At 44.8% G+C, this 12,945-nt stretch overlaps 1 protein-coding gene and 1 long non-coding RNA gene across 7 annotated transcripts in view; one reads left to right on the top strand and one right to left on the bottom strand.

Annotated features, from left to right (window-relative positions):
• Positions 1 to 12,945, bottom strand: part of BICDL1 (BICD family like cargo adaptor 1) — a 50,155-nt gene that overhangs the window by 15,882 nt on the left and 21,328 nt on the right. For all 6 annotated transcript variants that reach the window (XR_010435044.1, XR_010435045.1, XR_010435046.1 and 3 more), the window contains exons 3-4: positions 3,049 to 3,165; positions 829 to 975 (exon numbers count right to left, since the gene is read on the bottom strand). Coding sequence is in view for 3 of the 6 variants with exons in the window: in XM_064674717.1 (XP_064530787.1) it covers positions 829 to 975; positions 3,049 to 3,165 (264 nt within the window). In the remaining 3 variants the exon portion in view is untranslated. The remainder of the gene's footprint in view (positions 1 to 828; positions 976 to 3,048; positions 3,166 to 12,945) is intronic.
• On the top strand, positions 959 to 11,092 carry LOC135423975 (uncharacterized). The gene is made up of 4 exons (XR_010435047.1): positions 959 to 1,081; positions 4,951 to 8,527; positions 8,748 to 8,867; positions 9,082 to 11,092. It is a non-coding gene; the product is annotated as an uncharacterized LOC135423975 (long non-coding RNA).

The following is a 12,945-nucleotide window of genomic DNA, read 5'->3' as shown; positions in this document are numbered from 1 at the left end:
TGGTGTTGCTATTTATTGGAGCTTAATAATCTCCAAATGTCATTAGACATTGTTTAGACTCCAGAATATCCTGAAAGATAAAAATAGCAAGTTAATCAGCACTAAAATGAGAAACATTGTGAAGAAGTTAGGACTCAGGTAAAACAATTTGCTGAAAACAACACAGTAGGAAATGAATCCAAAAAGAAAGTGATACAGACAGATTTTTAAAAAATATATGCACAAATACAAATACATGTTAAAAAAAGGAAAAATATTTCAGGGCTGTTTTGCAGACCTGGGGATTCGGGGGTTGTCAACCCAGGGCAGCAAAATGGAAAAATCTTGCTCTCTCTCAAGATGCCATAAGCCCCAGAGGTGCCAGGTGGTTCTCTGGGGGGTGGTTTGGTGACACATGGCTATGAACAGCACAGGAAACTGTCTGAGCAGTGAGAGCCACGAGGCCAGTGACTGCCCTCTGGGACAGCAGCGTCTAAAGAAGCCCTTTCTGAAGCCAATTCTACTATTAGAAAATTAACTAAAATGAACTACAACCAAAATTCCCTGCTTCTTTTGATATTTACCTAATTTCCCCAGAACCCTGTCCCACTCCCTTGCTCAGATCTCCCTCCTAAGCTGCTCTTTGCTGTCACTGAGGCTCCTGTTATCTGTTCCCAGATCCCAGGGAACACCTGGGACCTCACTTGCTGCCATGAGGCATTTTATTCTATGGATTTATGAGTTGTTTTGACTCTTAGTTCTTGATTATCTTCCTGGCCAATTTTGCCCCAAAACGTGTCTTTTACTGCATTTCCCCATCCCTTCCCTGCCTCACTGCTGCCTCCTCACCTGCAGGTCCTTGTCATGGCTTTGTCTCTCCAGGATGAGCACTCGGTCCTGCAGCTCCTCCACGGTTCCCTGGAGCAGGTCGTTCTCCTCCATCATGGCACTAAGGCGATGCTCCAGCTCCCGCTTCCTGTCCGTCAGCATTTTGATCTGCAGAGGAAAGAGAGGCAGTGTCAGAACCCCACACTTTGCAGGAAGCAGAGAGGAGGGAAATCACATTCCGGAGAGAGAAATGAAACAGCAAAAAAAAGCCGAAGTATGTACATAAGTATTCTGTACCTGTATGAGAGAAACTTTGTGTGTGTGGTTTAAAGCTTAGGAAGGCTCTGGAAGGAAACTCCTCCTTCTCCAGGCTGCAAAGGCAGCTCTAAAAGGGCTGGGTGGGCATTGGCAGGTCAGGGAGCAGGCAGAAATGTCCAAAAGGATTAAGCAGAGACCAGCCCTGCCCACCCCTTCTACCTTAACATTTGCAAGACTGGGCAAAACTAGTTACTTTTCCTGGCTAGTCCCTAACTGAGCATGGTAGCATTTTCTCCTGTATGAGTGCTGAAGACCACAGGGTGAGCCAGCAGGATCCAGGGTGAGCCTGTGGGATCCTGCTCCCCACAGGGCTGTGCCACAGTACTGCTCATAGCTGTTCTTAATTGCTGTGTGTTCATCAGGTCCTCATCAGGGATTTTTCTGTCTTTTTCCTTGTGAAGACTCCTTTCTGTGCCATGCTTATTTTTAGCCTCCCAGTGATCAGTTGCCTTTAAAATTGGTTCATTTCTTTTAATTGTCAAGGGCAGTGATTTCAGGCGGAGGGACAGTGTGCCAAACAAACCCTCCGTGACTCAGTTAGCTGGGAACAGTGCACAGGATGAATCAGCACTAGCCAAGGTCACTTCTTGTTTAACCAAGAAGGAGCCTTTTCCCAGATTAGTACACACAGGATCTCTGGGGACTGGCATGCCAGCCATCCACCAGCCCAGTATAACTCTAAATAGTCCCTATGGCCTCCTTTCAACCCATGGACCGTAGACAAATTCAGCAACTTCCAATTGTTTTCTTGGCCTTTTTAGGACCTTGTCTCTTTGCTGCTTTCCAGGTTGCTGGAAAGATTTGGCTGCAGAAAGGAAAGTTAGCCAAGTGTGTTGACTTGCTATTTCCATAGGGTAAAGGCTGCTGGAGGTATTGGAAACTGCTCTTAGGTGACTAATGGCTTCTGAGATGTCTCTGCCCACCACCATCATGATTTGAGAGGGTTGGAGAAAGAAAAATAAGAGGTTTAATACAGAGGTTGTAGCAAGAGTTTGTATTTGGCAGGCAAACCAGTAATGAACACAGTGTGAATAACTGTATAACGGAGCCCTGGGCCATGGGAAGGACATGGGGAGAATGGGATTTGGAAAGCAAAACAGGAAGGAGGTGAGGAGGCAAGGTGGGCATGCACAGTGACAGGCATGCATGGTAACAGCGATGGACACGCAGGCAAACCCTTCCAAGCCTCCGTACTTACTTCAAGGACCTGCTGCTCCACACCAAGGGGAGGGGAAGAAAAGGCGAGGGACCAGCAAGGAGCAGGTGGGAGTGGGAGAAAAGAACAAATTGAGAGATTTTAGGAAAAGCTTTTCCAGACGGCCTTTAAATAAAAGAACTGGCTGGGCAGTAGAGTTGGACATCTACCTGTGTAGTTCCTGCCTACATGGTTCCCAGTGACACCTCATCAGGGAAGGGAAGAGGAAGGAAGGTTGTATCATTCCTGCTAATGTACCAAAGTTAAAACAGGCAGGGGCTCCTTGCTTTCCCAAGTGCGTGGCTCAGAGGCAGGAGAGGATTGCTGCTTTCTTTGCAAGCATGAGGAACAGGATAAAAAAACCCCCTTGCAGTCCTTCCCACCGTGCCCCAGAGTTTAACCCGAACTGGGCAGCAGCCCTGCAGGAGCACAGCCATGGTTTAGCTCCTGGAAGATCCTTCTCATCCATTCATTTTCTGGGAATGCTGTGGCCAAGGCAGCACTGGAAGCTGGCCTGAGCCAGCCCAGCCATCCCTGGGCTGCAGCAAAAATTCCTGCTGGAGGAGTCCTTTGCCCCACTGCTGCCATCCCTCTGTTTGCTCCAACAGCAGGTTCTGTTTACTCAGTTCAGGGAGGGTCATTACACAAGTGAAAACAGCCCTGGCTGCCTTCTGAAGGAGCTGGGCCGAGCGCAGGTGACTCACCTCGGCCAAGCGCAGGTGACTCACCTCGGCCTGGAGGCTCTCCAGCCGCACGATGTGTTGGCTGCTGGAGGAGTTCTTCTCCCGAAAGTCCTCCCGGAGGGTGTGGACCTGCAGTGAGAGCTGCCGCTCCACCTCCGACGCCTGCAAGGAGACACCAGCTGGCGTTACCCCAAGGGTCGTCACACAGACCCAAAGCAGTTATCTCCTCCTGCACAGGAGACCTGCCCTCGTATGACTTCTGCAGAAGTCCTAGTTTTGGCAGAAACTCTGAATCCTGCACTGTTTGGGTGAGTGAAAAGCTCATCCTGGACAGACATCGAGGAGAGCTGCCATTTAGACCATGCTGATTTTTCCCTTGGGGCAGCCAAGGGGACACAGCCCTTAACTTCCTTCCGCTGCAAAAATAACATGATGATTCCCATGTCCTACGGGATAATCAGTTTTCCTCAAAAACAGTAGCCTAGTTGAGGTTGAGGAGGAGACCAGGCCACTTACAACTGTGAGGGGAGCCAGTCTCCACAGCTCCCGGGAAATACTACTATTAGACTTATACTTTCTTAACCTCTGAACATCTTTGGCACAGCTCTAGAATAACAAGTGCTCTTTGCCTCTGATTCCCAGCTCCCGTCAGGGCCAGATGGAGAAACATCCGCTCCACATGACTGCCAGTGCAGGATGGCTGGGCTTGTCCCTCTTTCCCATGTTGAAGGAGGGATGCCCCACTTATGCAGGGTGGTTTGAGGACACTGGAAAGGCCATTCCCACCTGCAGGATCCAGGCTGCAGACAGCCCTTATAAATGACAGCTTAGACATGTTAACTACTCTCCAGAGAGCTTTATGGCTGATTTTTACATGGGGAACACACTTGTTTAGGCTTGTAAGAGAACATAAGGTTTTTATGACAAATCCCTAATGAGACAGCACGAATGGATGGTTTTCTATTTAATTAGCCTCCATCAGGCTCCAATACACTTAGGCACAGACCTCCACCTCTGGCACATTAGCTGGAAGTGAATTGATTCCCCTCAAGAGGTGGCACTGCCATCCTGCCCGGACATCCTGTACAGGTGGCATTGATGTCCTGTACAGACAGAGCTGTGTGTCCAGTGGCAAAAGCCATCAGCCATCAGCCAGGTAGGTGAGATGGGAGGGAGGGAGGGGGGTCAGCAGCTGTGGGCGGGTTTGGGAGTGTATCCTTATGTCTGGCAAACGTGGGTCAGGATTTGACTCCGGGACAGAGTTCCGGAGGAGCAGCCCCACCAAAGGGTGCAATGGCTTTGCTCTAGCACCCTGTGACTTGAGGAATGAGCACACAGACCCAGCCTGAGCTGCCCACAAAGGCAACACTACCCCTTTTTAAAAATGGTCCCTTATTTTGCACAGTCTGCAGTAAAATATTTCAAATCAGAAGCATGAGGTAAAAGGCTGTTCCAGCTCCATCAGGTGGAGGAAAGTGTGGTTGCCCCAGTGCTGCTTGCTTGGAGGGGCAGCAGCAGACAGAAGCTTGTCCACCAAAATCAGCCAGGCTCTGACCACTGGCTTCTGGAATGAGAAATGGTTTCCAATAATAAGAAATATTCTTGTCTACCAATTGTTTTTTAGTTCCCTTCTTATCCTGGATTGGCATAACTGGTCTTTTACCCTTTTTTAAAGCCTCACATCAAAGTCCTTTGCATATTGCCCTCACCTCACTTATTAAAAAAAGCTTCTCTGCACTGGCAAGGTACTCAAAATATAATGATAGCACAGCACTATGGGAAGGGGTTGGTTATTCTTCTTCCCTTAGGCAGCTATAGGTTTCAAAGCATCCTGAGCAGCTATTAATTGATGACACTAAAGAAGATGGATGGATTGTGCTTTTCTTGAATGATTCACTTGCTTTTGTAATGACTGCTGAAACATCTTCATGCTGAAACACTCTGCAGGAGCTATCAAGGATGAAAAAGCACCAGCTGAAAAGTACCCAAGGATTTTGCCTGCAAGATGCTGACCACACTCCCAAGGAGCACAAGTGGCACCAGTGGAGATGACACACCAGAATTGGATGGTTCACGGTATAACATAATTGATATGCTTGAACAGTTCTACACACAGAGAGTGTAAATGCACAATACAGCAGTAAGAAACAAGGGACTATTAATGGTGCTGTAAAAATCCCCGGTAAGACAATAGATAGCTGCTCTTGCTGGTTCTGCTCCCCATGCTCAGACTGCAGCAGGTGAAGGGATGAGCTGCAAGGATGATTCAGATTGTGGAAAGTCTGTTATACGAAAGGAGACTAAAAAAAGGATGGCTTGTTTTATCTCATGCAGTGAATGCTGAGAGAGGACTCCCTATAAATACATCACGGATGAGCACACAGAAGGGAGAAGCGCTATTTAAGCAGAAGCACAATTTTGGCAGGAAAGAATTATGTGAATAAACTGAATAAGAGTATATTAAGGCTGGGAATAGGAAGATTTCCACATTTCCAAGGAGCTGCAGGAGGATTCTTCCTCCTGCACTCTTACAGTAGTAGAAATGGTGGCAAAAAATTAATTTTGTTATGGGGCTGTATCACTTTATCATGTAGTTTCTTTTAGAGGGCTGCCTATGACAGAAGGGAAATGAATTGACCTCAAAGGTCCTCTCCAGTACCAGACTGCATGCAGGACTATAAGATTTGTATTCACCAGCATTAAATCATCATCTGAAATTTATCTACATGCTGCTCAGCTTACACGCTCACACATCTTATTCCCGCAGTTATAACCCACATGGAGGGAAGAAAGGACTCAGTTATGGTTAGTATTTAGGTGCCTATGGCAGATGGAATGTTCCAATGTCACCTCAGTACACACAATTCACATCCTACCTCATGCAGTAGAGAATAGTAAAATTAACACTTTCTTTAGCCTCATACACAGTGCAGACAACACTCTCTGACCAAGTGTTCAGCAGAAGTAAACAGAAATGTGTTTCCCTCCACAGGAGGATGAGGAGAGGTCTTCATCCAGTTCTCCTAGACAGGGAAATGGCTGATACCATTTTTGCAAAGATTTGATTTTTCATAGACATGAGACAAAGCCTTCTGAGCTGAGTTCTGCTCATGGAATCCCCCTTGTCATGCTACTTTTGTTTCAGAGGTTATTAACACTGCTGCCAAACTACCCTTTCTAACTGATTATAAACCAGAGATTTTAACATCAATTTGCACTATTTTATGGAAAGCCACCTTGACAGTGCCCAGTGTTTTTCAGGATTTATGGTGTATTTTCATACAGCTTCTAATTCAGTTCTCCACAGTGCTGTACATGTGCATGTGTTACACATGTGTTTTAAACCATGAGCTCACTTCTAACATACTCTTTTCCTTAGTGACACCAATTAAGATATAACCTTCCATCTACACTTGTTCTTCATGGCTCAAATAAGCTATGGTTTTTGTTAAATGGAAGTGAGTTTCTTCTGCCTCAGCCAGTCTGTTGGGCTTTCTCTTCCCCCCCATCAGTGTTTCCTAAACATTAAAAGCTAAATCTTCTGTGGTTATGCCAATCATTTAGTGATGCATTGATCTTGCTAGAGACAAGTAATATTCTTTGCAGAAAGGCAGACATGTATTGCCCAACATCACAGCTTTGCTCTGTAGTTAAAAAAGAATTAATTTCCTGGGTATGGGCAAATTAGCCAACACAGCCAGAAGGCAGGGTTTGGAACATATCTGCAAAAGCATAGACATCAATTCACAATTAGAAATATTCAATCAACTGCAAGATTTGTTTTCTGGACTTCAGGCAAAGTTTCAATGAGATTTGGGCAGTGTAAGAAGAAAGGAAGAGCAGGAGGACGTTTTGGCTTCTGCTCTAATTAAGGGCTTTTTATCATTGCAAACCTGATTAAGTTTCTCTCATGATTAATTCCCCAGTGCTAAAATACAAAAAACTGTGTAGATCTTTGGCAGAGAAAGATGGCTTGCCAGTTACAATAACTCCATGAGGTTTAACATCTGGAATATATAAGCAATAAATAAATAAAATAAATATAAATAAATTGGATCACTGACACTCCTGTGAAGTGGGGATCTTTGAAACACTTGGGATGGACTGTGAGAAATTAATGACCTGTAGATTAGTCTCATTCAAAGAAAATCCTCTTTTGGGAGAAAATTTGATAAATTAAACTAACTGTATCCAAAATATCTAGCTATAAGTCAGAAAGAAAGAGAGAATGGCAAAAGCTTAATAGACTGTAGATGGGTAAAGAAACCAATGTTTCCATATGATTTACTTCTACAAACAAGATGATTCAGATTTAACAAAGGATATTGAAGATTTTCTTGCCTAAAATAACTAAGACAGAGAAGTCCTAATTAGTGCTAAATTTATAACACTCAGGAGATCGTGTTATTCCTTTTATTAATTTGCTAATAGCTGAGTTCAAGGGACTCCCCGTTCCCACTGTGGTCCCATTAACACTTCAAACCACTAATTGCTGCCTCCCCTGGCTGCAGGTTCCTGGATTCCCAGCTCTTCTCTGGAAAGAAAATATATTTGGCTATTGAAACACAAGGAAAGGAGGAAACAACAAAAATCTCACTTTAGAATAATACTTTCAAAAAAATTTGTTAGGATGGCACCATAAGCCACCATCAATATTTTGCACACCCGGGGGTTGCTCAGTTTGGGAATTCTTTGAGAGATTTTTACCAAAGTTTTTAATTCAAGTCAACTTTAAATTATTATTCAAAGCATTAATCTATCCAGGAAAGTTCTTACGTAATAGTGGTGCTTGCATTCATCACCTTTTGAGGGCTTCAGCTTGTATTTGCTGATTTATGTGCCCCAAGGGATTCCCTGTGTCAAGGCACCTCCTCCATTAAGTGTGGAGGATTGGAAAATGTGGTGGGGTGGCCAGAACCCACCCAGCTGCTCTCACTCCCCCTCCTCAACAGGACGGGGGAGAAAATAAGATTAAAAAGCTCGTGGGTTGAGTTAAAGAAAAGGAAATCACTTACCATTAGAGGAATTTGAATTTAAAACAGTGACTGGAAAAGTAAAAGGCAAAGCTCAGACTGGCTATTGCCAGGGGCTGGATTACTAGTGGGGAATTTTTTTTTGGTCTAAAAGGGTGAGAGACGAGGGTGGAGCTGTACTGAGGGTGTACATTGCCCACCCTGGCGGCGTTGTGGCGTTGCCGCTTCCCTTTTTGGTGTGAGGAGATTTTTTTTTTTGTGGCTGATATCATCAGTAAAGCTGTGAAGGGTGTGTGGCAAGCGAGTATTTTAATGACAATTATTAAATACGCGTTTTGCTGAGGCGAGGAGGGGAATTTATTGGGCCCTGGTGCCCAGGCACTGTCAGTGGGGCTGAGGGACCCTCTGAGGGGAGGCCGGGGCGGCCCCATGATGGACACAGCTGGTTCCACCACAGCCCCACTCAGGGCACGGCTGAGCTTGTCATCCACTGCCTCTGGAAGAAATGCACTTAGGAAAGGACAAAACACTGTCTGGCAGTGACAGCTGAGGTAAAAAGTGTGAGAAACAGCCCCGTGAGCACCATGGTGGAAGGAGGAGGAGGGTGGGCCTGGCTAAGGGTTTTCCAGAGGCCCTTTTCCCACTTCCCCCCAGTGCAGCGCAGGACATTGGAGCTGGGGAGTGCTGGCCAGCACTGCCCCCATCCCAGCCAAATCTAGTGGGTACAAATCATCCTCTTCTTGTCTCATCCCTCACTCTGCTACTGCCCAGCTGTGGGGGATTTAACTACACAGAGTATATAGCCACTTGGTCCCGGTGTGAGAGCTGCAAACTGCCGGGAAGAAGGTGTGTGGAAAAATGAGAATTCAAGGAACCTGCAACACTTACAAGGTATTTTGGTTGTAAATATCCAACAGAGATGATTAACATTGATCCTAAAGGATATTTTTAGAAAAAAAAATGGATTTTTAAGACTGTACAAGTGCTATCTAATACATACTTATTGTATATCTGGTAGCTATAAGCAGACAGGCAGGTGGACTAAACACCAGTAGCCAGAGTGGCTATATCTGTTACTTCCTAACAGAGGTTTCTTTTTTATCAGGAACCATCTCTGCAACCTGCCATAGCACCTGTCAGCCCACCCTTTGTGTTCTTCCTGCTTTGACCCCCTGACTGCTGCTTCATTTAGGTAAGGTACGTGAGGCAGCCTCAGCAGGGACATGCAGCATCCAGCCTGAGGTGTCCTCACTGGGGCCTGGCCTTGAAGCCATACACCTATGTGAGATTGTGAGCTGGATGTGGCACCTGTTTCCCTCCCTCTGCACCTTTTCAGTGCAATTCAGGCAAATTACTTTGTATCTGGCATTTGGTATGTTGGTACCACACCCCTTCACGCTCAGCTATCTGCACTTTTCTTTACATGCCTGCAGGTCTTCTCCTGGTTATTCCTTCTCTCCTCTTGTTTGGAGGGTCCCATAAATCCCTATCTGCTCAGGCAGAAGGATTTGATTCTGTGACACAGTGCCTGACCTCCTTTGTTACAGCCATGCAGGCTGATGAGCCTTCCCTTCAGTGGGCAACAGGCTGGCACAGGCGAGCTAGATTGGTTGGGGGGTCCTATATGACAACAGAGCAGGGGGACAAAAGAGGAAACAAAAGAGCATTATTTTTGCACAAAATGGATTTGTCAAGAAAAAAAGGAAATCAAAGATCCAAAGGGTTGCTAAAGCCAGGAGACTGACTAATGGAGAAAAGGCACTGGAATGACTCTTTTATAAGCATCAGGCTCGGGACACATTACTGATGGGAAAAGCCTCATGGCTGTAGCTTTAAACCTATCCTGAGAGGATTCTGTGAGACAAAGGGCAGCAGTGGCAGCTTATGCTAAGCTCTGCACTACTTTCACAACTGAGACATTTTGGAAATATGAGCCTTCATTTTCCAAATGAGAAAGTGAGAATTCTTTGCTGCAGATTTATTTCCTTTCCCTTCTGTAGGACAAGTGGGAAATGCCTGGCATGTCCTTTGACCTCCTATTTACCACTGAACTCCCAATCAGCTGTGTTGTAAAATAAAACAAACCAAGAATGTGTGCTGTTTCTTCTCAACATGTCCCAGTCATGCAGTGGGTGGCAATGGGTTAATGCCCATCAGCTCTGATGCCTCACACCTGAGAGGCAGAGGCCCAGCTGGCCCTAAGGGAGAGCAGGGAGCACCTGGGGCTTTTTCTAGGGGAGTGGGCTGGAACCTGCTCGTTGGGGTGAAGTGTTGTTAGAGTGGAGATGTTTAGTTCCTTGGTGGAAACCTCTGTAAAACTTAGCTTGCCTCAGACTGAAGCTGGATTGCCTGTTTTGGGAGGTGAAGTGTTTGCCTTGGCTGACTTTGGTTGCTTCCCATGTTTCTCACGGCTGGAAGACTGGAAGTGCTGCTGGAGATGGACATAATAAGGTACTGCTACTTTTTTATTTCCAAGCGTCCTTGAAAAGTCCTTTTCATAAAGATAGTGAACTTTTGCTGCATCATTAAGCAAAGCATGAAAATAGAGTAGATTGGCAGTGTTTTCCTGGCAATGTAATTGTTCTTTTTATCCCTTCCTATAAGGTTAGGTTATATATGAGAACCAGTTTGTAAGGCAAACACCTGAATGCTTTGGTGAAGAGCTTAGGGGAATGAATGCAAAATGGTGGTCTTCATCTTGTCTCTTATTAAGTGCTCAGATAACTGTTTGACTGAGGCCAAAGACCATTAGCTGGGACTAAATCAATTTACAGGATTAGGAACTGCTTTTTAGAACAAAAGCACAGGCAGTTGTGTGCCATATGGGGGCAACTCTATCTGGGTGCAACATCTCCAGGTTCATTGTCTGAATGAGAGAAATAGCTTCACAAGTGGCTGTGGGTTGTGCACATGTTTTAGGAGGTGCTTAAACACGAGCCTCCCTTTTTTTTTTTTTTTTTTTAATGTTTTATTCTTGACCTAAGCATTTGGCTCTTGTGGAGAGGAAAATACAGTGTGTGGAAAAATGAGTCAGCCAGCTTCCTGTGGGAGGGACTGCCGGAGGCACGATGCTTTGAATGCTGCAATAAATTAGCAGTGGAGATAACTCAGAGGACAAAGTGTGCCTGGAGGACACGCCATGCTAAGTAGTGCACGAAGTGGCTCCTGCTCTCTGTGTGCAAATTCCCCTTGCAGAAGTAGTGTGGGAGATGAGACAGCTCTGCACAGAGGCTCCCAGGCTGGTGTCTGGGCTCTGAACAGAGCTGAATATGGGCTTGTTGGCAGCAGCCTGGCTCCTGGTTGTTGAGGAGGAATAGGGTAAGAACATGTAACACTATCAGGCTCTCCTAGTTCCGTGTGGACGCTGCACATCACTTGGAATGAAGCATTTGTTCCTCTGCACTTCAGTTATCTGTTTGCACATGGAAGCAGAAAGGGCTTATGGCTGCAGTAATTGATCTGGTCTTGCTCAAATGGAGCTGAGAGGAACCACAACATTAATTTCAGTGGAGCACAGCCTGGGTCCAACATGTTGCAAGGGGGTCTGGGACCTTCAGGTTAAAAAGTCTGTCATTCCCCCCACACCTGTGTGTGAGACTGCAGTTCCTGAAGTTTTGTCTTGGACTAGCACAGGGAATGGTACAGTTTGAAAGGTAGATGGTTCATGTTTTGCATCAGTAAGTTCAGTGGTCTGCTCTCCTAGATAATTTCTAATGCATTTCTAATGCCTAATTTCCATGAATAAGTTATTTTTCCCCTGACAAAAGGCATATTTCATCTTGATAGAGCATTCTGGCTGTTACTTTTGATGTGGGTTTTTAATCCAGATTTGCTTGAGCTTAGTCTGACTTTTCTATGTGAGCTAAAGGTTGAAAAATATTCCAGTAAATTTCTAGTGAGCCATAAGCATGGGTCAGATGACAGGATAATGAAATACAAAATGCCTGACTAGTTTGGAAATAACTGAACTGGAAACATGAAGACTTAACCTGGTCATTAAAACCTTTTGAAAAATTAAGCAGAAGGTTGTGATGGTGGAGGCAAGGAGAAATGTAACATTCCCTCCTGCTCTGAGGGACTTTGCTGTCTTCCCCTGGTAGCCAGAAGTCAGGACAGCCAATCTCCATTCTTGAATTTATTTTTTTATGAAATTCTTTTAGTCTAAGACTTTAAGCCTGAAGGTGTTCAAGCTCAAATGTGCCTGGAAGAAAGAGACAATAATTAAACTTTTTGCAGTCTCTTACTCTGGCTTTAAGCACTTTCTCTCCTTTATTTCAAAGAAAATGAAACTGAGCTCCACTGGGGATATCTAATATGTGTTGGTAGGCTAGCAGCTCTGTCTGCTCTTGCAGTCTTCATCTATACACCTTGTTAAGCTCACAATATACTGGTTTAGGATTTAGTAGTACACAAACCAAAAGTTTTCCAATATATGTAGACCTGATGCTCAAACCTGCAGTTACAAACATGTCTGAGTGCATGAAAATACTGGTGTCTGTTCCCATACATGTGAAATGAGTGAGTGCCAAAAAAGATGGGGCAAAATTCAAAGAGTTGGTTTAAAATATATTAATCTCTCTCGGGAAATCTTCAGACAGGAAGATTTTTCTAAAATGTGGATTTTATGGTAGATTGACCTGGAGATGTTTTATTAGCTTTTAAATCCCTGCCAAGTTTGATTCCAAATAACTTCTATCAGGCTGTTTTTTTAAAAGTAGTGCTGATGTGTTTGCTACTTTCTTACAAAACTTGTTGAATTTATTTCAAAACTCAGAGGAGGAAGAGCTAAGAAGTAATTTTTAGGAGCTTGGCTTAACTAAACCAAGACAGAAGATGTTTTGTGCAGAGGGCTTATTTCTCATGGCTGATGCAGTAGAACTTGTGGGTCCTTTCTTTAGAAAAATAAGGAAACCCAAACCCTATAGTGAATATTGGCCAGGATGAGAGCTACAGCTTCAAACTATTCCAT

This window comes from Pseudopipra pipra, chromosome 18 (assembly GCF_036250125.1).
Source record: "Pseudopipra pipra isolate bDixPip1 chromosome 18, bDixPip1.hap1, whole genome shotgun sequence".
In the NCBI taxonomy this organism is placed as follows: domain Eukaryota; kingdom Metazoa; phylum Chordata; class Aves; order Passeriformes; family Pipridae; genus Pseudopipra; species Pseudopipra pipra.
This window is presented reverse-complemented; position numbering and strand designations above follow the sequence as displayed.